This window comes from Corvus moneduloides, chromosome 4 (assembly GCF_009650955.1).
Source record: "Corvus moneduloides isolate bCorMon1 chromosome 4, bCorMon1.pri, whole genome shotgun sequence".
NCBI lineage: Eukaryota > Metazoa > Chordata > Aves > Passeriformes > Corvidae > Corvus > Corvus moneduloides.
This window is the reverse complement of record NC_045479.1, coordinates 64,881,383-64,908,910: the sequence shown is the minus strand read 5'-3', so window position 1 is coordinate 64,908,910 and position 27,528 is coordinate 64,881,383. Positions and strand designations below refer to the sequence as shown.

Below are 27,528 nucleotides of genomic sequence, written 5' to 3'. Positions count from 1 at the left end.
GTGGAGAGGAACTGTCATGGCAAAACCACCCAGGAACTGCAGTTTACACAGAACCCAAGAGGCTGCAGAGAGGCAGAGAGAAGAAATAACCAGGCCTCAGTGGTGGTGGAAAACAACTTGGGATCAAAGACTACTTGGCAATTTGCTTCAACTCAGAAACCCACTTGGTTGCTTGAAATCAAGCTTAAAGGACAGGCAAAGGGAGAGATACTCATAGTCATTGTTTCTAATCTAGTTTCCTCAAGTATTCTTAGTCATAAATTCCCTATTAAAAGTAATTAAATGTTTGGGGTTTTTTGGTTTTTTTGTTTTTTTTTTTTTTTTTAATTCAATAGCCTATTGTCTTCTTTGGAGAGATGTCTATAAGGAAAACATATAGACAAATGCATCTCAGCGCTTTGGCTGACTCTGGGTCCTGTCACAGAAAATTTTAGCACAGAGCATGGGGTTTTTTTGCTAAAATTGGCTTGTTTAATTTGACTTGCTGACTCATTTTTCCAGCTGGTCTGTCATTCTACTCAATTCCAGATGAGGCAATAGGAAAAAGAATACTCTTTTGAATATCCCACCCTCTTGCCAAACCAAGTAACAATTAAAAACTCCAATTTTCATTGCAGTTCTTTATCTCTGTTAATTATCCAAGGAACAGTAAATCAGATGTATTGTCGCCTGCTTGTTGTCAATAATTTAAATTCTAAATTCTTTATAGATTTGTTGCAGATTTAACACACTGCTGCTTTTCCCTAAATTACATAGCATTTCACAACTTGAATCCAATTCAGCGTTTCATTTTTACATTTGAGATCAAATGCTAGACAGTCCAGTCTAATTGATTCGTGTTTTCTACACACACAAGAAAACCCACATGACTTAGTAGCTTTTTATCCAAAGGAAACATCAGGTTTCTCAAGTATCTAATTAGTGACCTTCAGTGGGGTTTTTCCATAGTTTTTGAGAAGAATCTATTCTGAGTCAAGTGTTTAGTGGACAATAAACTGGGAGTAGTGTGAGTTCAAAAAGAACAGGAGTATAGTAGGCAGGAACCTTGCGACTTGATAACTAAGCAGAAGCAGAAAGATTCCTTGGAAGAATTAAATCTGTCATTTTGTAAAACAAGAATGAAAGTGGAATGGCAAATGTGGTACAGTATTAAATGAGATTTAAACATGTCAGGTGAAGTCATTTTTGCACTGTCAATACTGATATTTTCAGGGTAATAGAAGGTATTTTTCATCTGTCCTTACCTACATGAACTATGAGAAAAAAAAATTTGCCATCATGCAGGCACAGTCACTCCTCTACCTGTCTGCATAACCAGAAATGTAATTGGCCTGACCTATTAGTAGGGAACAACCCTATATGGAGTAGTCTTAAACTAAGAAACAAGCACTTAAATCAGTGCTCAGTGCAGCAGAGTAGTTGCTTTAATTTTGCTTTTAACTGCAGACACAAAGAGGTTGTACGTATAAAGCAAATCAAAACATATTGTTAAGTAAAAATGGCATCTGGCACAAAGCTTTGTTTGCCTTCCTTGCGTTTAGGAGTCAGGACTAAGAAAGTTTCACCATTTGTTACCTGCTGATGGATGATGTGAAGCCATTGTTACAGCTCTTGGTTAATACTTGAGCTCTGATTGTGTCACACAATTTTTTTTTTGCTTTTTTTGAGAAGTGGAGGTTTAGGTACTAATTCCACATGCTAAATAATGTTATAAAAATTTGTATAAGTAGTCATTAAAAAACTTAGCAATGATCAGTAGTTTACAAGGAGGAATGTCTCCAATTTTAGAATGTCAGTATTATTTAACGAAAACATTACCTTATTACTCAGTCACAGCCTGCATGCAAATGAATTTTAATATATTTTAATTTTAAACATCAAATCCATAGAAAGGAATCTGTATTCTGATTTCATGTTGTGATCTAAGATTTGTATATTGAAGTGGTAAAGTTAAAGATCCATAAAGAAAGAGATGCCTAAAAAGGAAAACATGTCTAACCCTTGAACAGAGGGACATGAATGTAGTGAGCAGCCCGTTAAAATTGTTGGGAAACCATTTTTCCCAGCTTTTAACAAAAACACTCAAATTTAGAGCAAAATATTCAGCCAGAAGCTGAAACATCGTATTTGTAATTTTTCTATGTATCTGTTAGGATTTTTAATATTTTTAAAGCAATACCAGGTTTTGGGTTTAAATTTTTCTCATTCGAATCAGAAAATTTGCATGGAAGATAATTTCAGCTAAAAAGTCTGTTTTCAGTCCAAAACTTGGAGAGATTTTGGTGAATTCTGAAGCCATAACTCCTTACAGTTGCTGAGATAGATTGGAGTAGTATTGTGTAAAAATAAATGAATTATGCTAAAAAAACCCACAGCTTAAACGAATATCAAGAGCTTAAGGTGAAAGATCAAAGCTTAACCCTTCTATGGAAGTCTATTGAACGAATTTAGTGTTTTTACATAAAGAAGACTGAGTCTGAGCAAAATGAGAACTTATTTTGTGTAGTATCTGAAAATTTCATATTTTATATCCTAAAATGTTCTGTTTTGCATTGCTTTGAATTCTACTGCCCCACATATATTCTTTTCAATTCATTGGTGAGCATCTAATATTGATAGATTTTGTCAACTAATTTAACAAAACCTGAAGAGTTATCATTACCACCCTAGAATAAAAAACTAAAAATTAAAATACTTCATGAATGATCATCAATGTAAGATCTTTAAAGTACAAAGGATATGTGAAGGAACATTCTTCTTGATTCTACTTCATGGAAGAAATAATAGGAATACATAAAATACCATAATATATTATCTATTGCATCTCTCATATTTGTTATGGTGACAAAAACTGGAGAATTCATAGTGCTCTTTTTCTATTCAAATGCATGAAAAATCCAGGTATCATTGCCTTGAGGGTCACAGCTAATAAATGATTTATTGTTGTTATATGCATTGGTTTTTAACTTGCACAGGTACGTGTGTTCACATTTTCTGTTGGTCAACATAATTATGACAAAGGACCCATACAGTGGATGGCCTGTGAAAATAAAGGTACTGTGTCTTTCTTCTAAACTGATCTTCACTAGAGCTTTGGATATCTTTATTGTTCTCTAAAAATGATAGATTTTTCAGCTTGATTTTTAGCTTTATTGTATTTGTTAATAAAAGTTCCAGAAGTTATTTTATTACATAATATGTATGAAAAAATGACATGTTAACAAGAAACTGGTATATTTATTTCTTTATTACTTTATTTAAAACTTTATATTGTACGAAAACTACCACAGTAGTTTTTGTAATAATAAGCCATTATGATTCAGTTTTGAGAATATTTGTTGTAATAGCCATCTATGTAAAGTTGGAACTGATGACAGATAAGAAATTAAGCAAAGCTGTTTTAAATTAAGCGGTCTGGACAAAGGGATTTTTGTTTGGTTAGTTGGCTGGTTACATTTCTTTCTGTTTTTCTCTAAAACTTGCAAGGAAACATACTTAGAATTTTTTTCCCTTTTTTAATGAAAATATCAAAATTATTCTTACTGTGACTTCTTAGTTTCTGAGGGCATCTTGTATTTTCTATTTTTCCCTGATTTCTTTATGTAGGAAAAAAAGAAAAGTAAAAAAGGTGAAATTAAGGAAGTAAAATGTTTTCTACATGAAATTTTTACATGAAAAATGTGTTCAGAAACATTTTAAGAGAGTGTGAGAAAGAGGTGTCTCAAATATCTTACAATATAACTGTAGAAGATGACATAAGATACAAATAGAAATAAATAGAAAATATATAATTTACCAAATATTCACTCATGTTTTAAATAGAGCAATTTCCAGGCTGACTGAAAATGTAAAAGTATTCTACAAACCAGTGAGAAGCAAGAGGTGAGAGGTGAACTAGATTACAACAAGTCTCAAAAATTAGGACTGCCAGGGAAGGAGATACAGATATGCTCAGGTGTAGAAGAATAACATAAACAAAGATAAGAGAAAGGCATAGATACAGGAAAAAAAAATATATGTAGAAGAATCCATAGCCTGGAGAATAGCATATGTATTTTAACCTAATGAAATTCTCAGTATGCTGACAAGTCATGAAGAAGATACTACAACTTCATGAAGAGTAGATTGTATGGTCAGATACTAACAGAAAATTGACATTTGTGTTTTGAATAGAATTTCTTTTTTTTACTAACATCTTTGTGTCTGAAAATACTGTGTGCATGTGACCTCCATTGTTTTAAAACAAATGAGGACCAGCTGGTTTAAAGCATAACCACCTATGTCATCTTACTATTGAGGCAAAATGATCATAATTTTCTGTCCAAAATTCCTGTATTTATTTGTTTGCACATCCAAAGAAACAGTTTTATTTCATTTTTCCTTAATTAAAAGATTTTGCTTACAGCAAAGGAAGTTAATAATCTCAATACTTTTACCTCTCTAATCCTCTGCCCCTTCCTTCCAATTTGGCTTAAAATTTTCTTGGACTGAAGATGTATCTCAGTGCCTGGCTTCTTATTATATGGGCAATATTTTAAATATTTTTAATTCAAACAAATGAGCAATAAACCCAATGCTAAATAAAGACATTTCTGATGTATGTTGCCTGTGTAGGAGAAATAGCCATTAGCTTTTTTTCATTCCACAGAGTGCCTTATATTTTTGTACTATGAATTCACTCTAGTGGCAGACCATAGCTATGCTTGCATTCAGCATATAATTATGTTGCTGTCACAGCATATTAATATAAACATTAAATATACTTGCACATCATAGTAACTGGGATTTCATGAGTACAAGCTCAGTATATTATATGGCCTTAAACAAAACAGACAAAAGAAACACATTGTAAACTCCAATTGCTTAAGAGTAAGTAGTTTGGTCTGAATGCTGTGGTGAACCATCATATGGCCATGCATTGTGGTGGCATCTACTAAAAAGTATTTCATTCATAAACAATAAATCTTATAAAACATAAAGTAGAAATTATAAGATAAATTAAATTCCCCAGGATTAAGAGGCCAGCAATCTATTATGGTAAAATGGCATTATTTCTGTTTCAAATTTTAGGTTATTATTATGAAATTCCATCTATTGGAGCCATAAGAATAAACACCCAGGTAAGTGAGTTGGCTAAGTCTAGACTGAGTTTTAACACACAGAAAGTGGAGTAATATCTGTTATTGGATATGTTTCTTCTTCACCTCTGCTAAAATCAATTCAATTCATAGATACACCAGACTAAGAGAAGAGAAGAGAAAAAAATTAAGGCTTTCTTCTACATATGAGGGATTATTCTCTTAAAACGTTCTACTTTTTCTTTTAAGTGGTTGCAATGAACCAGTTTAAAATGTGATCCCTGTTATCCTGGCCAGATGGCCAACAGTGGCTTGAGTGCACACTGATCACGTTAACATCCTCCAAAGCAGGCTGACCATGTGCACGCCATAGAGTGACTGAAGTGTTTTGTATCCTGTAGGCCTCTGCACAAGGTCTGTGCTTTTGTCTCAGTTTTCCTCTGGGCCTTACGTGGTCCCTCAAACTTTGATGCTGAGACATGACAGCAATTTTATTATAAAGTCCTATAAACCCAGTAATTTTTTATGATGTGTCTAGGCATTCATAGTTCACCTTCTGCCATATTTTCTGCATGATCGAAAGGGTTTGTATTACATGGAGGAGGCTGTGGATGTATGTGAGGGGATAGCCCTGCTGGGGTATCTGAACTCGTCTGGGTGCCACACTACAATCCTGCTTATAGGAGAGGTACCTGGATGGATCCAACCCCTCTGGGAGACACTGCACTTTTTCCCTTCAAAAAGAACGCAGGAATATTTTAGCAGACTTGCCTGCAGGTGATTAAAGTTACAGGACTCTGGGATTATTCTATGTGATCCAAACTGAAGAAGAAAACTGTAGAAGAAAAAGAAGTACTGTTTTCAGTTGTCTGAAAGTCCAGGTACTGACATGTCCAGAACAGCAGAGAAATATCATAGGAGTTCTTTGTCTTTCCAAGGCCAGGCATGCTATTTTTTGGCAGAAACTAAGAGTCCTTTTTTGGCTTGAATAAGAGTCCTTTGATTCTGTTAAACTCTTCCAGACAGTGTCTGGCAAGGAGTATCCCTAATAAGATCAGACAAGTAGAAAAAGTTGATGACTGAAAAATTTTGATGGCATCCCCTCCCAAATCAGTCCAGAAATCTGACATCTCATAAGATCACCAGCTTTAGCCATACTCACAAACTGAAGCAAGGCAGGAAAAAGAGGTTTTATAACTCTGATTGCTTTTATTCCAATAGAAGTTATGCAAATTGTTGGTGTAGGAGCTTAACATACCCAGATGTTACACCACTCACCCTCCATTGTCCACTGTTTCTTCTGGGTTGAAGGTTCTGTAATCTGCATGTAATTTCATTATGTCATTAGCAATTGATTTTGGAATAAAAATAGTTGTAATTCTCATTTTGTGGAAAGAGAGTGGTGGTTATGAGTGTGTAAGGTCTGTGTGACTGAGACTGAAATACAGGAACTACCTTGTCAGTAAATACTGCAAACTGAACACTGAATTATTTTGTGGTAAAATTTTAAAGAAGTTTTATAAATAAATTTTCCTCCTGTATTAGTGGTGAATTTTGATTTCCTTTCTTCCCCTGATATTTTATTTTTTTATTTATTATTGTTTATTTTAATATTTTTTGTGCTCTTTGATCTAATAGTTGCCTTCTGATAAGTTTATTGCACATTTTGACAGGAATATCTGGATGTCTTGGGAAGACCAATGGTTTTAGCTGGAGAGCAAGCCAAACAAGTCCAATGGACAAATGTCTATCTGGATGCTCTGGTATGATCTGTATTTATCTCTACTAAAGAATTTTAGCAAATCAGTAACTATATGGGTCTGCTTTCCCAAGAATCCAATTTCTTACAGTTCCAAACATTCTTGTGTTTCTAACATCTATACACATCAATACAACAACCTCTAGGGAGAGACCTATTTATAATGAGCTGGTCTTACTTGCACCTAATATTCTTCTCAGTGTCCTGAAATTCAACAGAGAAAAGCAATTTATCCTCTGCAGACTTTAAAATGTAGGTCACTGTCATTCTCAACTTAAGAAAAAAAGAAAAAAAGAAGCAAATAGTGTTCCAGTGTTGTACCTACAGCAGTAAAAGTCATGTGTTAAGTTTCTGGTGGGGAATTCTTAGATTTCCTCTTTTTTTTTTTTTTTTTCCTTCCAAAGAACATTCCAGGCAGAATGAAATCTATAAGTATTACTGAGTATTTGCAAAGATTTTTAACTTGAATCTTTAAGTTGTCATGGTTGTTGTAGTTGATTGCTTTCTTGCTCAAGGTAATGATTTCTTTAATCTTTAATTGGACAGTGTATAATGGGGAAATTAACAAAAAGGTGTATGAAATGCTTTCTTACTGCTGAATTTATGACTTTGGTCTTGTAAAACAAACACATTCAGGAAACTACAGGAGGAAAAGTATTGTTAGCAGCAATCTAATCTCTTGCTCTGGATGACCCTCTTCTGGGCAAGAGGGCAAAAATTACTGCAAAACAGTCATTTGGAATCATGAATTTATCCAAGTTCACGTAGTCATCTAAAGCCATGTCAAAATGCACATCTTCCCGTCAGCCAGCAATACTTGTCAATTTTTTATCAACATAAAATTTTTACCGTCAATATAACCGAGCATGACACAGAGGAGCTAGTTTTCCTTTGAAATTTCAATGCCCAGAAGTCCATGAACTGTGTTTTCTTTGTTATCATTGAGGTACTTACTGGAAACATAAAGGATGTGATGACAAAAGTTCTTATGCTCTGTACATATCCTGTTGTAAAGCCAAAGATAAATTTGTAACTAGGGATAGAGATCTGTTTAGTCAAGTAAAATAGGTGACACCTGGAAGCTGTTGACTTTTGTGTTACTTTATATATTCAGTAGCTTCATTCAGTCTTTCCTTCAAGCTTTTCTCCATTCATGTGTTATATAAGTGTGTTTGTGAATATGTAATTATATATACATGTATTTGTGTGTGCATATGCACACACATATATATACATAATTATATGTAAATAAAGTAGGACAACACAGGGTAAAGTATTGAGGTAAAGGCTGAAATTTGTGGACTTTCGCATCACAGTTGAGAGCATAAAGGCACAGATGTATCTAACCCCCTCTGAAGACTTTTTCTGATTCTTGGTTGTATAAGGGAGTGGGACTCAGTTGTCACACTGGTTTATTATTTTAAATTCCCTAAAACAATTCCCCTATGTAGGGCTTACAGCTCTCCTGCTTGTGTCTCCCTGGATTTATTCCTATCTTTGGCTCTTAGTGTCCAGTGGCTGTTTTGTAGCTAAGACTAAAGTAATGCAAAGTGTATTACATGAGGACACATTAGTGCATAAATTCGGGTTATAAATTTCTGAAGAGGTATTTTCAGTTCAGGCTGGCTTTCAATATGTCTTTAATAATTTGATGTATTTGTAGCAGTTCACACCTCTTTTCTAGCTCTTTTCCTTCCGATTCTATTACTGTGTTGCTCTGGCTTCATTTTCAAGATAAACCCAGAATTTTCAGATACTTTTAGTTTTACAAGTTAGGCATAATTTATTCATAATTATTATCTTCTCTAACTTTACTCACTCCTTTTTTTTTCTTATTTTGTTGGGGGGAGAGGGGGAAGATTGTGTTATTCCCCATACATCCCCCTCCTGTTTCATTATGTATCTTTTCAATGTTTCTTCTAAATAATGTCCTCTCTCTTTTCTACTGATTCATCTCTATTTCTCTTATTTTCCTGCAAAATCCACCTCACTTTGCTTGTAACTCTTCTAACTCTGACCTCATCACCTTTCATTCGATACACAAATATAAGTTAATGAGGGATGGTTTAAAATTCAAAAAGGTCTTACTAGACTGGGAGAATGGAGAACAGATTTCACCAGAGTGGATTCATATAGTGTTTGAGCTTTTTTTTTTTTTTCAAATGAAACAAAGGGATATGACTCCACAATGAACTATGTAGAAGGAGAGTAAGCATAAATGAAGGGAAAAAATATGAAACAAAACCCAAACAATCAAATAAAAAAAAGGTACAAATCTCCCTATGGGCAATTTAGAAAGAAAACTAAACTTTCCTGGCTATCTGAACATGTGGTTTTCTGGATCCTATTTTCAGTATGATTTGTAAATGTTACTAAAGGAAAACCAGATTTCTTATATCTTCCCAAATAAATGCAAATTCCTTGCCTCAGTTGCCTCAGTAAGAGAGGAGACTATGTGATTTTGCCAAGCTGATGATGGACATTATTGCACACCATTGAAAAGTAGTGATGATAGAAAAAGTAGTTTTACTTGTTGTATTTTCCCTTCCCTTCCCTTCCCTTCCCTTCCCTTCCCTTCCCTTCCCTTCCCTTCCCTTCCCTTCCCTTCCCTTTCTCCATAGTTTTATGCATAGTGGATACTGTAGCTGTAAACATGTTTTCGTAATATTTAGGGGTTTCGAAACTTTATATCTTAAGTTGTTGCACATCATCTATTTTTAAAAAATAATACATTATTCCCACTAAAATGTGGACACAAAAAAGTCATAATTTCAACTTTTCTTTGCATCAAGTCAGGAAAGTAGTATTTTTTTCTTTTTTTTTTTAAACAAACTGAAAGTCAGTGTTTAGCTACACTAATTCCTAGATTGTTCTAATGTATTATGGCTCAACATTTCCTTTTTTTAGCTAAAAATTCTTTTTCTTGCTTCTTTATTGGTTACTTTCTAGGAGCTGGGACTTGTGATTACAGGAACTCTGCCTGTCTTCAACCTAACAAGGGAACAAAATGGGAAAATCGTAAGCTTTTCCTTCAAGAAAAAAAAAAAAAGCAACTGTTACATAAATTAAATTTAATGTTAAATTTCTTGAAATATGTGTATTTCCATAGAGTATTTCGCAGTTAAATTCTCTTGTATATCAGAAACAAAGGGGTCACATCTAGTTACCTGATGCCTTCCTGGGAACAAGAAAATGTAGTGCATGCTTTTACCCTTTTGTCATTCCAAGTTTCAGGGTGTGACATTCCACTATCTATCCCTGTGCCTTAGCCAGTGGGAATGCATTAAGTGCTCTTTAGACCTTTCCCAGAAATAATGTCCAGGTAAATTTCTAACAAATCTCGGAGGCTGTGACATTTTCAGGGTAAAAGGCAGTGATGTAGAGAATATAAATTAATTGGTTGTAATGATAATAGAAAAGAGCACTGTATATTTAGATTAAATTCTAAGTGTTAAATAAATACAGTTGCCCATCATTATTACTGTCTAACACGGCATCTGTTTGTGTCCTCTTCACAAAATCAAAAAACCAGACCTGGAATATGCTTTACAATGTGCGGTAAAATATTGTACTTTCAGTGTACCCATGTTCATTCAGGTCAAAGTATACAGAAGTTTAGACAAAATATTCTTTGATGCATCTCAGATATTACATAGACCCAGAATGAATCAATGAGTGTTTGATCACTGTCATTTCTTTAGTTTATTTTCAGAATAATTCTCTTAGTTTATTTTTAAAAACAAAGCAATAAACCAACAAAGTTGCATAATCTTATCTACAAGACAATGCCTGGAACTGACCGAGTCTGGTTCAAAGTGACAGAATACTGATTATCAAAGGATGTCTTTCTGAGAATTAAAACAGACGTGATCTAGTACACAGGAGCAAGAAGAGAACTTGAATCTGCTCAATTTATATCTCTACCTGAATTTATTTACAGGCTGCGAGATACCTGCTTCAATAAATGTTATGAATTTATTTCATATGGAGAAGGGATTCAGATGACACTATGTAAATGACTGCCCTCCTTTTCTGTAGTAGGAAAATATTAAATAAATGAAAGTGAAATAAATATAGTGAAATAAATATAAAATATAGTGAAATAAATATAAAAATATAAGTGAAATAAATATAGTGCTTGTGTCCCTGATTTAAAATGCTGATGATTCTTATACTCACTGGGGTTTTTTGTTGTGTTGGAATATTTTTCATTCATCATTATACTATAGCCCAAAGAGTTAATTGTTTTGAGGTCTCACTTACCAATTGCCCAACCTAAACATGGAAAGTAGCTCTGTGTTGGTGCTAGTAGTTTAGTATCTACACAACTGGCAATATAATTGCATTGCTTTTGCTTTCACCTGTTTTGTTCTTATATATATTGTTTAGTCATGCCAGAAAGTATCCATCTTCAGAAACAATCTTCATACTCTACACTAAATTCTGAATCTATTAAATTTTATTTTGGATCAGTTTGACATTATTTAAAATATTTCAAATAAACACATGACTAAATAGGCAATTCTCAAATCTATCTGTCAAACGAGATGAAGGCAAAAGCACAAATTTACTGACTGTTGCAGTAAATCTGCATTGTAAATATGTCAAATATATACTAACATTTTTGAATTTTACCAGAATCAGCTGATTCTTGGAGTAATGGGGGTAGATGTCTCTTTGGAGGACATAAAAAAACTGACTCCCCGATTTACGGTAAGCTGCTTGCATTGGTGGTTTCTCATTATGCATGATTTATGTGTGATTTCTGTGCATGCTCTTCCATAAGTCATACAGAAATGACAGGATTCGAGTCAAAATATCAGCAGGCTTCTTTTCATATTTTCTTTTCTATTGTTGTCTATTTTCTGTGGTTTTGTCTCCAGCCGTATATGTGTGATTTGTCCATCAGGATGCACTCTGTAAAAGTCAGCTTTTACATTGGGGGATATATTACAAGTAATTATTTTCCTATACCTTAAGGCACTGCTCTTTAGTTAAGTGCTTGGTTCTTGATGTAGGGTACACAGTCATTTCAGCTGATAATATTTGCCATTAATCTAGGACAGTTCTTTATAGAAAATTTCTTTAGTATAAGTTTCTGTCTGTACCCTATTCTGTACAACTGATTTATTTATGTAATAGACACCTAGCTGTGGAACTTCTATGAAAATACTGTGGAAAACAACCACTGAGGAAGAAAAGGAACATCACAAATTTGGCTGAAGGCAGATGCAAGTCCTACATCCAGAATGGAATAGTCTCACACCACAGTTCAGGCTGGGACAGACTGCCTCAGAGGGCAGGAAAGGACCTGGGAGTTGTGGTGGAGGACACATAGAACATAAGTTAGCAGTGTGTCCTGGTGGTATAAACCAGCTGTGTGGTGAATACTTGCATCAGGAGTACTCTGTCATTTCATCTCCTCAGTGTAAGAAATACACTGAGGCCCAGTGCAGAGCCTCTAAGTTGGCCAAAGGTCTGCAGTACCAGGTATACAGCAAGAAGCTGAGAGAGATGGGTTTAGGCTGAAGAAGAAACCTAAGGGTGACCTAAGAGGAATTGTGAAGAAAATGGACCTCGACATTGCCTCAACAAGAGGATATCAACATAGGTGTGGCAATGGAAATTCCAACTGGAATTAAGGAAAAAAGACAGCAGCCTCCCCAGAGAGGTTATGGAGAGACCTCTGAAACCTAGTCCAGCTTCAAAGATGGGCTTTATTTTGTAGTTCGCTTTGCTTTCAGTTGTACTTTCAGTTGCTTTCAGAAAGGTTGTACCAGCTGACCTTCAGAGGTCCTAGAAGCCTAAATTATTCTCCAAGTTTATGATCCTAAAATGTAAATATTAAGAAATTATTTTCTCTATGTTAATTATCTGATACTTCATGATGCCTGAGGCAGTGTGTTTTCCACAATGTGAGCATTTCTTGAAAACCATTAATTACTCTTTCTTCATTGCTTAAAACCATGTAATGCTAAACTTCATTTCTTTCTTTCAGCTTTGTCCAAATGGATACTATTTTGCAATTGATCCTAATGGGTATGTGCTACTGCATCCAAATCTCCAACCAAAGGTATGAAACACCTTCTAATTAACTTCTCTGTAATAAGGCAATATTGTCAGAAAAAATCAGAAACTAGGATCTGCTGAAGGTACCAGAGAGCAACAGTGAAAATTCGCAGTTTTGTGGGTGTTAGGAAAATCTGTGGTGCATACATGGCTTCATCCAATCCACCATCTTTGGCTTGTATTGAATTTGGTTATCAATAAAATTAAAAAAGTTGTATATTTTTAATGCACATTTATATATGTGAAGTATTTCAATACACATATTAATATAAAAACAATTAGTGGTAGATGTAACATCATTGTGAAAAGTACAAAGTCATTGTGAAGAATCCTGAAGCAAACTGAGGAGCTTTTGTGCACCTTTTTTCGTGATGCTTTCTTACTTAAGAAATTGAAATTTTTGTATTTGCAAAACCAAAGAAATCAGTGGCAAACATAATGTATTTTACTTGAATTTTTGTATTTATTTATTTGCTTATTTTCTGTTTACCAGAGCTGAAACCTGATCTGCAGAGTTGGGATGGATTTAGCTGAGTACAACTTCCCAGAACGTTAGATTTTTAGTAGTTTAACTTGAGAAAGGTGTTTCATGTTTAAAGATGAAATTTTTTATCTAAATCTGATTAGGACACAACTTTCCTCAAATTTCAGGAAAATAGAAACCAAATATTTCAGTTTAGGTCTTTATCCATTAACTGTTATCCTTACAGTCCTCTCCTTGTTGTGGAGACTCCTACATTATATATCTCCTTAAATATATATATCACCTTAAATAACTTGCCTCCCTGACTTTGATGAGAAATTTCAACATGAATGGATGATTTTTTTTTCCTGAAATCAGAATTTTGATCTTGGTTTTAATTAAAGGTTTCTCCATATGAAACAAGTTTCTGTTTAGTGGGCTTTTTGAAAATTCTTGTATTTTAATTCCATTAGAAACATAGTTTCAGTAAACTGTCTCTTGAATTCATAACAGTATATTATATAAAAGACAAAGTTAAAATAACTTCTTTAACTGTCAAAGAAAGAAGAAAAATTAAGAATTCATCCACATATTTTAGTGATTAATTTAATTCTTAAGCTGGAAGAAGTCAGCTTTGTGAATATTTGAATTAATTTCCTGGTGAAGTAATTAATACATTTGAAATCTTTTGCCAAATGTGTAACATAACAAGAAAGAAAAAAGTGCTTCTGAAGAAGAGAAAGAATAACTCGACTGTAACTAATAATCAGATATCCCTTTTGATTTATTTTGAAAGACTCTTAAAAAATAAAAGGAAAACTGTGGAATAGAAGGTTTTTATATAATCTTCATAACTGAGAAGGACTTCAGTTTCTGGATATCTGCATTGGATCTTCATGTCTTAAAAAAATGAAAGTTTTGATTTGATGATTTTTCTTGGTGAATTCTTCAGAGACAAATATCTGCATCATTACTGACCCAATCTTTTCTTAATTAGAGACTATGGTAATTAGGTGATGGTGATTGGCCTATTTATCTTTCTATGCAAATTAAACTATCTTTTCATTCACAAGAGTAATGTAAAAAGAAGCAATGCAATATTCTGATTTTGGGTCTAGTGTTGTGAGAAACTGATGGATATGGACTTTGTTCATCTCATATGTGCTGTTATCCTGCAGCATTGTCACACAACCCTGGAGAACAAAAACCTTTGTTAGAAACTTGGCTCATCCCAACTATGTCTAGGCAAACTGAGATGGATTATTAGGATATTAATTGTCATGGTTTGTCTGTGTCGGATATGGAAGTCCAGAGATGCTTTCCCACACTGCTCAAAATTTTGATTTAGAGTGTGTTTAAAACAGAATGTTTTATAAGTGATAGTTTTAATGTTGTAGGAAAATGTCTAAATGTAATATTAAGCATTTGCATTATTATTGTTATTGTTGTTATTAACAGTTACACAGACTAGACTTTTTCACTCCCAGTTTGTGTGGGGTGGTGCATGCTATTCAGACTGATACAAGAACTACAGTTTAAAACTAAGGTACACAACAAAGACAGATGTATTTAGAATTCATGGACTTTCTTTAACATGTCATATTAATTTTAGTTGAACCTCCTGATATCCATTAACTCATTAACAAACGTCTTAACCCTCTTTGACAGCAATTTTTCAATAGATGTAAACTAAAACATAACTACATCTTTACCTTTGGAGAGGTGAGGGTCTCTTAGACTTTCAATGCTTCCTTCTTCTGAACGTCTTCTGCTTTCTTTCTGAAAACGTTTCCTCAAATCACAACTGGTTCAACACAATTGATATTTTGAGAAATTGTCTTGAAGTTTGTAAAGTTGTTGGCACAACTGAGAAAAGTTAACAAACAACAAGTTCAAAAGCATATTAAAATAATTAAAAATTTTCCCATCACATTCTTATTTCTGAACTACATGAAAACTATGCCAAAGCATAATGAGAAATCTTTTTATTTTAAGCTTAATATAATTTTAAACAGCTTAAACTATTTTTTATGTTTGTGTTATTAGTTACATTGCATTTTATTTTTTTAAGTGCTTAATTTTATGTTTTATTGAAAATTTTCTTTGTATATGTCTGTATATGTGGATGTATTTTTCCCACTGTTACGGGAGAGAACAGGTGGATGTGCCACCAAATAAACATAGTCACTGAAGTGAGTCCATTAAGCATGTGTTAACAAGCTTAATCTTAATTAGATTTTGAAAACAATAAATAATTCAATTTCCCAATCTGTTCTAAAGATTAGAATCCTTTTCTTAATTTTTACTGTGGTTCTGATCAAAATCCATTTAATGACAGTCCTAAAACTCCATACACCTTCAGTGAGGTCCAGTATTCTGTTTTCCTGTTTAGGGTTATTCAAGAAACATAAGAGGAGCTGGGCTTTAAGAGCAAATACAAAAGTAAACAAAAAGTGAGCTATTCTCATTCTATATTTTATTCTGTCAGAGTATGTGGGAGGGAGAACTCTCTGGTAATTTAATTCATGTTAACATATGTCTGATTTTTGTTTGCCTATACAAAACCTGTGTGTAATTTTGGCAGAGAGCTCAGAACTCATGATCAGAATGAGGGGTAGTTTCTGCTTGCAGTAAACAAACACTGGACAGAACAGATGTTGAGAGAACACTTCCATTCTATAAGTAAGCTGTTTACTAATAGTGCAAAAATATAAATTACTGCTTTTTTGTTACTTCAGCAAATTGGTGTGGGCATACCAAAAGTTAAATTGAGAAAAAGGAGACCCAATGTACAGGTAACTTTGGATGGAGGTGATTAGTGCATTAGAATGCATAGAACCTGGAAGCATAATTAGAAAGCTTCTGCCCTGCTTACTAGGAAAAATCTAACTAGAGAAATGTTTATTGTGACCAACAGCTTCCAAAGCATGAAGTTTGCATCCTTTCCTGTTTAAATAATAGAAAACATGCTATTGGCTGTAGTGAAGGGCATTCCATTAAATTATGGCGCTTTACTAATAGGTGCTAATTAGAGTCGTGCTGTAAAAATTCTTCTTCAGATGTTGAAATTAATTTGAAGACTGGAAATAAAAAGAGACTACTTGTGCTGGCTTTGCTTGCATAAACCCAAAGTCAAGAGAAGATCAGAAGATCATTCTTATGATTTTATGGCCAAGTTTTATTGTACAGTGTATGCAGCATAAAATTACAGAATATGAATTGTTCTGGTTTTTTTTCCTAGGGAAGTCAGAGTAGGGAGTATGTTCTATCTGCTATTTACATGGGGTTTCTCAGTTTAGCAGACCCAACTCCACAGAATTACCTGCCATTAACCTGAACAGGGTAACCAGTCATGTTTATGTAATGCAATCCCTGAGCAGAAAACATGTAATGAAAACTTAAAAATCATTAAAGGAATAGATTAACAATGTAACTAGCAAATTAGTAAACTTAAACACAGTATATCATGTTGATTTCTTACACATACAGGAATCTATAATGCAAAATTTGTGGCCTGCTTAACACCACCAGTAAAACATGGTGTAAAATCCGGATCTAAGTCAATGATTTTACCAAGTGTCGGGTGGCTGTGTTTATAACATGTGTAGAAGGCCACCTCGGGGTCAGATTTTTTGTTTGTGCACTAGAGAAATCAGCACTGAATCATAAAAAATCTCAGTTTTCTGAGCACACCTGGCTCCTCAGCTTGCCATGGGTGTGGTCTGGCTGTCGGTGGGTTTGCCTTGCAGTGCTTGCTGCCCAGCGAGGTGCAACACTGGCTCTGGGCTCCCATCCACTCCAGATGCTCCTGAGTTTACCTCTGTGGCCCAGGATTTTGCTGACCTCCTACCATCACTTCTTTTAAAAGAAGCCTAATAGTTTTTGTCTTCATTAGTACTGCAGGTATGAGTAGGAACTAGGCTCCTGCAACACAGCAAAGAAGGCCATCCATAGAATTTGTGAGAATAGTGACCTCCCAAAACACACTACAACAACATTTTATTTAACATTTTTTTTTTATGTTGCTGCACCAGTTCTTTCTTTCTTTGTTTCCTTCTTGAGTTGTCATTGAAGTTATAGATCCTTGCTTTTATTCGTCATGCTGAAAATGGATTGCAATCCTTTTGTTTGCATGCTTCATTGCTAGTGATTTACTCTGTTCTGTTTTGTTAAGTTGTGCTGGTGAGTGTGGTGGTGGTGTGCTTATTCCAGTCATGTTACATGCATGACTGGATAAAGAGGAGAGCAAACTGAACTGTAAGTTTGTTTCTTCATAGCTTGGAATAAACCCCACAAAATGGCAACCTTGGAAATAAAAATTATGGAGCCCAAATACTGGTAAAAACATTCTTGGGGGAAGAGACATAAAGGGGAAATAGTTTCCATTTAAAGTACGGGTGTAGGAATTTTCTGTTCTAATTTTTAGTGGTTGTCTTTGTGCCTCAGGCTTAGATTTTTTGCCTATTAAAAGTCATTAATAAGTATCATATAAGAAATGTGAAGTGATGTAATGTAAGTCTTAAAAAGAACAAACAGTTAATGCATACTTGAATTTTCACAGAATTAAAATTTTCTATTTTGTCTTTGGGACTCCTTGACTATGACTAGCCCAGGTTATCATTTGAAATGAATATTGACCTTGATTTGATGTGATGGCTTTTTCTTTCTTTTTTTTACCATTTATTTTCTTCTCTGTTCCTTTGTGTGTTGGAATGGAATATGAACTTCATAAATGCCTCCTCTGCCATGCCAATGCCTTCATGCATGCTGTTTGGGTTTGACCATGCTATTCATTATCCATTGCATGTAAGATATGTAAAATTTTATTTACTTTTACATTTTAGCCTTTTGTTATTTATTTTGAGAGTGTGGATTTGTTGGAAAGGAAAAGCAACTGCATAGAAATAATTGAATAATTTTGAATTAGCAGATAGCATATATTAATGCCATTATATTAAAGTTGCTAGTTTTATCTGTCATATATAAAGAGAAATGGAAAAATGTTCTTGAAGTTTTCAGTAAATATTTAAAAAAAATACCCAGAATATTTGTCCACAATCTTTTCAGTGCATATCCTCTTCCTGAGAATAAATTTATTAGTTTTTCTCGTAGCAGACAGCTCTTGATAAGAACAGGAATGATTCCATATACCCAGAAATATCTAGATTTTTTTCTTCAAGAAAATGAAGAACTAATATTTTGTCTTCTGGAACTATTCTGTACTGCAGTCTTGAAAATAAGAGCTACTGTTAAACTCTTGGTGCTCCAGACTGTTATATGAAGGCATCTTTTACCAGTTTTTCAGGATATTACTTGCTTCCAGTACATACATAAATTGTGACGAAACGAGCTTGCATTCCTTGATAGAACAGTCACATGTACATTTGTCAGGTAACTTTGCCAGAGAATGTTATGATAGGAGGAATATAATTATAATTGAAGGAAGGGACTTTAGTCTTACCTGTAAATGTTGGTATAGGAGCATTGCTGAAATCCCTTAAAAATGGTAATTTTTTTTCATTTTCTACCCTGAACTGTCAGATTTAAATGCTTAAGTAATATATCCTCATGCTCCTTTTTCTAAATAAATACACTCACTTTTAGGGGATGCATTAAGTAACTACTGGATGATGATGACTGATGATTTTTACACCACATGCAATAGAAAGTCAATAGGACCTAGGCAAAATTGCCAGAAAAAAAAGTTGGATTCCCAACAACTCATAGAGAAGATGGCTTTGGCCAAGTAAATGCAGACTGCAACTGAGAAAAAGGAGCAGAGGCTGGAGGGTGGTCTGATCTAGTTCAGCAGAGTTACAGTGATCTTCCAGCACTCCTATGGGGCCAGGGCTGCTACACATGTAGGCCACCAAAGTTCTCTGTGCTCCATGCTTGAGGATTGACATCATCATCATTCCTTAGGTCTGGAAGCTTGGATTTCAGTATTTCTGTGCTGTAGGTTTCCATCTTCTAAACTGAGATAACAGTACCAATGTCAAGAGAAATGCTCTTGAAATTCCATGGTGTTCAGGGAAGTCCTGTCATGTTGACAATACCAGTGGGGGTTTATTTTTTGTAAACCCCAAAAAATTTGCTGTAACTGCTGCCTTTTTGAATCTTGAACCATACTCCATTCCCACCTCATAACTGCAAGTTTGCTCTTGGCAAAATTGCAAAGAGTGGAGTTACCCAGCTTACTGGTTGGGTGGAAAACCAATCCCAAATTTCTCTCTCCCTTCTTGGAGGCAGGGCATCTAGTGAGAGATTCATATCCTTTGCTTCCTCTGCTTTCCCTGATTCCTCTCCCACCAATACAGTCTGTGACATGCCAGGAGAAGGGGAAGCAGCACCTCAGCAGGAGCCCCATGGCTCTGGACAGACACTGGCAATTAGTGTTAATTGGATTTTCACTTATCCAATTAACCTCTCTATCCGACAAAATGAAATAAATGAGAAAGGGCCACTAGTAATGCTATAAGAGATTAAAATAGATGGGTAAGTAAGCCCAGTTAAGTAGGTTACTTTGAAATGAAAGGATTAGAGTGGTTTATAGTATTACAGTACTCTGTCTTTATTATTTGATAATTCAACATCTTCTGCTTCAGAATCCTAAATCCCAGGAGCCTGTTACGCTGGATTTTCTAGATGCTGAATTGGAAAATGATATTAAAGTTGAGGTGAGATTACCTGTTTTCTTAGTACCTGTTGCTGCTTGTATTTCACCATATAAATGAAAAGCAATAAATGTTCTAGATTTTTAATGGAATCTATTTAAATATAAATCTGAATTTTAAATTTGTTAAGATGATATCTCTATAGAGATGAGGTTATAATTAAAGAAATTAAATCCCAGTATTATTCATAGGCAAGGGCAATGCATTACATTCCTCTCATTTTGAAAAACACCATGATTACTACTTAAATTCTTCTTCATGAAGTAACAATTCCTGGGAAGGGAAGATAGAAAATATTTTTGAAACAGAACATTTTCCAATAGCATATTAAAATATTACCTGAAATATTTTAAAAGTATTTTCCTATCTCTTATTAACACAAGATTGTTCCTGTGGCAAGAAACAATTGAGAAACAAAGTTAAGTGTAGACAAAAAATTAATTTCTCTGTATATTTTTCAGTTACTGACTTTGTAATATATTCTGAAATGATAACTTTTTGAATAATTTGTTAGTTTTCTGAAATAAAATGAAAGGTTTTTAAACATTTCACAATTTTAACTTATTTCATTCACTTAGTTTGAAATTGTTCTTTCATAATTACAATAATCAGTATTCTTTGGTATGTGTTAAAATCTGCCTTAAGTTTCTTTGAAATGGCTGCTTCAGGGGGGAGTTACTCTCAGACTGATACAAAAATGTTTCTGTGAATCAGTGCTACTACATGAATCACACAGATGTGCTGGGAGGCACAAGAAATGCTAGACAAAACTCCTTCTTATGCACACAGAATTCATTCTCTGTGTCAGTGCCAGCATCAAGGAGTTTTATGGCACGTTCTTGCAATGCAAAGTATACCAGAATTGTAAACAAAACTTTTTTTAAGAGTTGTGATTTCCATATGCATTAGCATGTTCTGTGTTTTTGAGAAATATTTTGATCACTGAAAAGATTATTCATGCTACATGCAACACGTGAACTTTCTCCTTTTTTTTTTTTCTTCACTTTTTCCTTTTCTTCCTTGCCAATAGATTCGGAAAAAAATGATAGATGGAGAAAGTGGAGAAAAAACATTTGAAACACTGGTCAAGTCCCAAGATGAGGTAAGATAGGAACCCAAAGAGTTACATTTACAGGAATAAAGCAAACCAGAAAAATAATGTTAAATGCTGGGTTGTTCATTTTGTAATGACAATTTGTACCATTTTTTCCCCTCTAGATTTGCTTGTTTTACTGATGTATAGTAAAAAAAAAAAAAATGTACTTAGGAAAAAAAGAATTGTTTTGTTTCTTAGTTTCTTTGGTGCATCATTAATCAGGCAGTTGTTGATGAGGTCTTACACTCTGTTCAACAGGAAATGGACCCAGCCTACTTCTGTGCAGGAATTCCAAAACAAAGTGCTTAATTTGCTTGTGGAGATGTGTGAGGATGGGTTTGGTAGTTTATATTGTGGTTGAATGGGAAGAAAGTTGTAAGAAAAAATAATAACATTTTTATGCCATAAATGACTGTTTGGGATAAACAAATTCATCTTACAGTTATATCATGTACTTTCTGAGCAGCTTGTTGAGTTCTTTATTTTCTTGTCTGAAATACTTACTCCTGATAAACATTGCTACTGTTTTGTCTAATAAGCAGTCATGTTTCCTAGCAATAGGAAATACTCAAATTTGATATGGATCATTACTTGGGTGCTCTACTTCTTGGGGACCTCAGTGAGAAGACATCATGACTGGTGTGCTGAAGGAGCAGTTCTGGCCAGAGTATGCCCCACAGTTACAGTTCCACAACATCTTTTGAAACTCTTTTACTCTGAACATAAGTCAGCTTGAAGATACCTAATTTGATGATTTAGCAGACACTGTGCAAACATTGCATATAAGCTCAATATAATAATACATAGAAGAATTTCTTGGGACCATGCAGTTAATTCATACTGGCTTTCCCTTCTTCCCATGCTCTTCTAAAGAGGCCTATATCAGCAGTGCCCTTGCCTCCTGCCTGGACTCTGTTTTGTGCTTTCTCACTGTAAAATGCTAAAACCAAGATTTACAATACTGCTTTACAACCAGGGTAAATCCTGCTGTGTGAAAAAATTGTGTCTTTTCCTGAATGGCTCCACTGTTGGAGAATGGTGCGCAAATAGGTGTTTGCTGGGGCAGAGAGGATAAGTCCCAGTGGATGTCAGTTCTGCTCCCTCACCTCTGTCAGGAGCCTATTCTGTTTAGGATGCCATCAGTCTCTTCCCTTAAAGGAAACTGGGTCTTTCCTGAGCCACTGTCAGAGTCCAAAGCCCTGCTGGCATCTGTGTTGAAGATAAACTGCTACTGAAGGGAGACACTCAATGCTGGGACATTTTCAGATTTATGTTGTTTTGTTTAAGGAGTGCCTTTCCAGGTCTCTGGGTGAAAAAGGCTCTGTGCAGGTGGTTAGAAGAGGGAGGGTTAGAAGGTCACAAAAATACAATAACATGATTAGGGTTGTACAAGATATTGCATTAATGGCAAACCTGTTGAAGAGATTTCAGGCTGTTTATACATTTCTCAGGCTCTGTGCTACGAAAGAACTGAAACAGTTGGTCCTGCAACTCTTTGCCCAAAGAGGGAGGGAGGGAAGTATTGCAAGTGCTGAAGTCAGTTACAGTATCTGGGCAGGAGGGAGGAATGTAACATCCCTGGGTGCATGAGAATGGGCCAGTTACACGTGGCCCAGACCACAATCTGTGTTGGAATAAAATATCCCAAGCCTTTGATCCCAAATGTTTCAATGCCAATGAAATTAATTATCCTCACCTTCCCTTGCACCATGGCCCAAGATTTCTTCCTCTATCCAGACCACTCTGAGAGAAGAAAGGAGCAGCCACAGCTGGCTGGCTATGATGACTGCTTCAAGCTATTGCACCCTCCCAGCTCCAGGCTGCTAGAACCAGAATAAAGCTGCTTTAAACCACGGGCCATGCATGAGCCATGCATCACTTAGCACTTGATAGCTTCATATATTTTCTTATAAAAAGGGCTGATGTGGTCGGTTGCTCTGAACTGACAGTTGCAGTCTTCAGGCTTAAAATTTATGTTCTTTTTGTTTTGCTTTTTGGTTTTAGTTTGCATTGCTTTGCTTTTGTGTTGCAGCTGGCCCCAGCAGTGTCTTGGGAGATGACTTCATCCTGCAGCATAGAGACTGGAGTTGTAGCAAATGTGGGTGGGGTGTGCTGGAGTCTCCCAAGGCCTCAGGGGCTTTCCAAGTAACAGAGAAGATGCCATAGGAACAAAAGCATTGCCACATGTGGCAGCTGGGGTGGGCAGTAGTGAAAACTGAAGGGTCACAAAAGCTGCAATAACATGTGTGAGTTCTTTGGTAGTGATCAGCTGGGGATGAGATGGTCTCAGACCGCCCACTAAGGAAGTAGGCAAAGGTAAACGGGAGCTGAGGTGTGAGGATGTGTTATCTGCTGTGTTATCTTTGAAGGGAGCTTTCAGCCAGTTTGCTTTCAAGCATTCTCAGAATGCTGGAGGCAACAGGATTTAATTACAGCCCAGTTCTTCTCTTCCTTCCCCTCTCCCCTTGGGCACTGTTTTTCTTTTGTGGAGGTACAGGGTGTCACTGTGCCTGATTTGGAGGGACTGCCAGCACTATGTTCAAGTGGCTGATTTTAACCCAAAGTACACATTAAATATAAATAAGCTTGGGAAGGAATCTCATCGACCATCTTTTTACCTTAAATATAAAATATATCAGGGTACTAGACACTGTTATATGCATCTTCTTTCTGGTTTTCTTTTATCTTTTTCTTCATTTTCTTTCAAAAATTACTATTAAATTATTTATACTGTCACACTGTACTGAAAAGCAGCAGCCAGGTAGTGAGAAGGTTTCAGTTTATAAATGTCATATAAGTCACCTCTTTTCCACAGCTACAGTCATTTTCTCACTATCCTTTTACCATAGAGAAAGAAAGAACCTAGAGGTATACCTCTAGTGGTACCTTTCAACAGTGTTTGTAATGTTGCAGTGCAACAGCTGTACAGTCTTCATTGCTGGCATATGTACAAAAATTTGATTATAAAATAATAATATGTTGCAGCTGGCATAATTGTATAGCTTTCAAAGTGGAAAACTGAGTAAAGTGATGTCAGCCAGGTGGATTCATGATTAAATCTATGGGGAGCTGTGGTACTGTGCCTGTCACACTATCTTTCAGACCACAAGAAAATAAATGGTAGAGATTATCCTAGTGTATTAAGTTATTTAAAAATAAACATTTATTTCAATGTTATTTTTTTTTCCCAAATTCAAGACCCTCCTAATGAGATTAGAAACACATGTTAAGTTTAGCAGGGGGTGTCTATACAATCGGGATTACCAGGCTGTGCATGTACTTATGATTCGAATTTAAATGCATGAAGCCAGTGGTGCTGAGATCTGAAAGGAAAGGCTTTGGTTGTTTTTGTTTTTAAAGACTTACCTACAAAGTCTTTTTGTAACTGAGTGGTTTTTTGTTTTTTTTTTTCTTTTCATACTTTAAACTGCAAAATGATCCATAAAAGAGAAAATATTTTTTATCAAATTTAAATCACATAGACAAAGGTTTGCATAGGTCTGGCTAATAAATTTTAAAATGAAAATTATTGGTCAGGTTTGTTTGGTTCTCTTTAAATTTACGTTTTGCTAATATTCAATAAAGAATATGTGGTTGATTCTTTTGCAAAATATAAGTTTTGAAAATATTTAAGGAAAGGATTTGTATCTCAACCCATGATTTTAGCAAAATAATAAATAGAAATCCAACAGACTTGTACTTGGTTTTACACTGTATTTCTCAAAGAAAGGTCACAACTGTTGATGCTCCAGAGTTTAATAATTTAATTTTTCACCAATATCTCTTTGTAGAGGTATATTGATAAAGGAAACAGAACGTATACGTGGACTGCTGTGAATGGCACTGATTACAGGTAACTCATTTCTGTTCACTCACTTCCTTTGTTTATTTAAATGTCCTTTTGGTTAATTTTGGTTAATAGTTTTAGCATTACACTTTCTATGCTAGCTAGGGAGACACTGGTGCATATATTATATCAAATTCATTTAAGCACACAGCTTTGTAACATTAGAAGGAATGTAGAAACATTCCTTAACATTACTCAAAACAAGTTAAGGTTTTCCAAGTCTCAGGAAAGTTAAACTACTCTAGTTCAAAACTACATGGTACTAATACTGAGTCAAATTTTGACCAAAATGCAGTTTCTGTTATGGTGAATTACAGTAGTCCTCAGCCAAGCTGGATCCCATTTTCTGTCGTGCTCTTCACAGGTGTACAGTCACTGAGAATGCGAACATTAGTTTGAATGTAAAACCAAACAAATTGGTTTTAACAACAGAACACAGACCTAGGATATTCTATTCACCATCTCATTTTTCTGTTGTACTGCCTCTGTACTCTGTAAAAAAAGGAAGTTTTTATCAGACTGCCATCTAGCAATCACTAGAGAAATACATTTCTTTTACATGACTTCTTAATTCTTCCTGAGCTTTCTGGCAAGAGATACAGCAATAAATCCTCAGAGTCTCCTTGCAGAAAACCTATTAAACATAAAATTATAGATTTTAATTAGCAATTTCTGCTAGCAGTAGCTGTTAATGACAGGTAAACTGCCACTGATTTCCCTGGAGGAGAATTGGTACAAGGCTATTGCTAAATATTCAGCAATCTCACTTATATTCTGTATAAATGGCAAATGTGTCATTAAAGGTCAGCTCATTTATGGCTCAACTGTACAATAATTTTAATGTTAATTTCTGTAGCTCTTCATTAGAAACTGTTGCAGTTCTACATGGGTGAAATCCAAGTGCAAAAATTAAGGATGCGACTTGGAAGATGATGATACCTATTTAATGATTACTCAAAGCTCCTGCCCTTTATATACATTTTTAAAACTGAACTCTTCTACATATGTGTAGAATTCAGCTGAAAAAAGAATTCCTACATATTTTGAACCAAAAAAAGTATAATATAAAAGAAAACATGTTGAGAATTCTCTGCAAATCTTAAAATATTACTGCACAATTATGTTCAATAGTTGTTAGTGGTTACTGCATGATCAGCTCAGTACTAAGTGATATTTTGGCAGTCACTGATCACCGTGACATGTTACATTAGGATGCTAAATGTGTCAGAGGAAGATACAAAAATCATGGGATTTTTCATTTGCAGTTATTTGGAAATTCCTTGCTTATCTGCTAAAAAGTGCATTTATGCTTAAAAGTGTAAACAAGAATCAAAATAAACACAGGGACCCTCAGGATTGGCATAAACGTACCTGTGTCTATTACAAAGTGTGAGGGTGGTATATCACTGTGCGGCTGTCTCATCTAGTGATAATCCAAATTCCAAACTTGTTAATTAACTTTCAAAATACAAAGAAGCTGAAACTGGAAAACTGCTGCAAATAACATAATTGCTTTACTTGTCTCATTTCTGTTGCAGTTTGGCATTGGTGTTACCATCATACAGCTTTTATTATATTAAAGCCAAAATAGACGAACCTATAACTCAAGCCAGATGTAAGTACTGTAAAGGTTCCCTGGTTTTGTCAAGTCTCAGATTCGCTTAAAAAGCTATGTTTGAAATCCATAAATTTTGTGGAATTCACTGACGTTATCACGATGTACCCAAAATTTTCAGCAATGATTCTAACCCATTGTAACATCCAAGGTGCAAGAAATATTCTATTAAAATAGAATATGTGCAGGTACCCCAGTTCCACTGACAATCCCTACCCCTTGCTCTGTGCCTGTAGAATCATTGCTTTGTGTATCCTCTGTTGCTGTCATTTTAAGGGTCTGGATACTATTTTTTCCATTCTATTAGCAAAATGTAGACCATTAGCAAAAATAGACTATAAGAGTAAAGCATTTTTTTTTTTTGTATTTTAGTTACAGTATATTTAGCAAACGATCTCTGCTGCCTGTAGGAATAGAACAATGTGAAAGCCCTGTTTGGTTTGGGTTGCAGTTAGGTTTTTATTTTGCATTTTACAAGTAGTTTTAGTGAATGTTTGCATTGCATTTTTACATCAGACTAATTTCAAGCCATTTATAGATTCTGAAGTGATAATTGGAAATTATACTTGTCAGTATTCAAAGGTCTTTTGTTTCTTATGTGGAGCTTAACTGTAGTCTAGGTAGTACACAAAATAGAACCAAACCCAGACTTTTAACTATATCCAGGTGTTATGATAAATTTAGAGCAAGTGTGTAGTTAAATAGAAAGTTAGAAAAACACAAAAACCTCAGGTGTAGGTACTGTTAGTTTAGAGAACTTGGTTAGCACTACATCACTCTCCTCTACCACTACTCCCACATATGAAGTAGAATTTAGTAGAATTTAACAACTTTTAGTAATCAATGATTTATTTTTTAACTTTTTCCAAGTACTTAAGCAAGTAATTTAAAATTAAATTTTTCAAGCAGGGAGTATGATTGACTTGA

General features: G+C 34.8%; 1 protein-coding gene across 11 annotated transcripts in view; it reads left to right on the top strand.

Moving 5' to 3' along the window:
- The window catches only part of CACNA2D1 (calcium voltage-gated channel auxiliary subunit alpha2delta 1), a 364,967-nt gene that overhangs the window by 304,964 nt on the left and 32,475 nt on the right, over positions 1 to 27,528 (top strand). For 5 of the 11 annotated variants that reach the window (XM_032107946.1, XM_032107943.1, XM_032107940.1 and 2 more), the window contains exons 13-23: positions 2,976 to 3,054; positions 5,071 to 5,120; positions 6,752 to 6,841; positions 9,787 to 9,855; positions 11,476 to 11,550; positions 12,836 to 12,910; positions 16,108 to 16,164; positions 19,990 to 20,046; positions 21,074 to 21,145; positions 24,931 to 24,992; positions 26,525 to 26,601. In XM_032107946.1, coding sequence (XP_031963837.1) covers positions 2,976 to 3,054; positions 5,071 to 5,120; positions 6,752 to 6,841; positions 9,787 to 9,855; positions 11,476 to 11,550; positions 12,836 to 12,910; positions 16,108 to 16,164; positions 19,990 to 20,046; positions 21,074 to 21,145; positions 24,931 to 24,992; positions 26,525 to 26,601 — 763 coding nt within the window. Of the gene's footprint in view, positions 1 to 2,975; positions 3,055 to 5,070; positions 5,121 to 6,751; positions 6,842 to 9,786; positions 9,856 to 11,475; positions 11,551 to 12,835; positions 12,911 to 14,827; positions 14,916 to 16,107; positions 16,165 to 19,974; positions 20,047 to 21,073; positions 21,146 to 24,930; positions 24,993 to 26,524; positions 26,602 to 27,528 lie in introns of those variants that run through there. The other 6 variants (XM_032107947.1, XM_032107944.1, XM_032107942.1 and 3 more) reach the window with 4 other exon arrangements.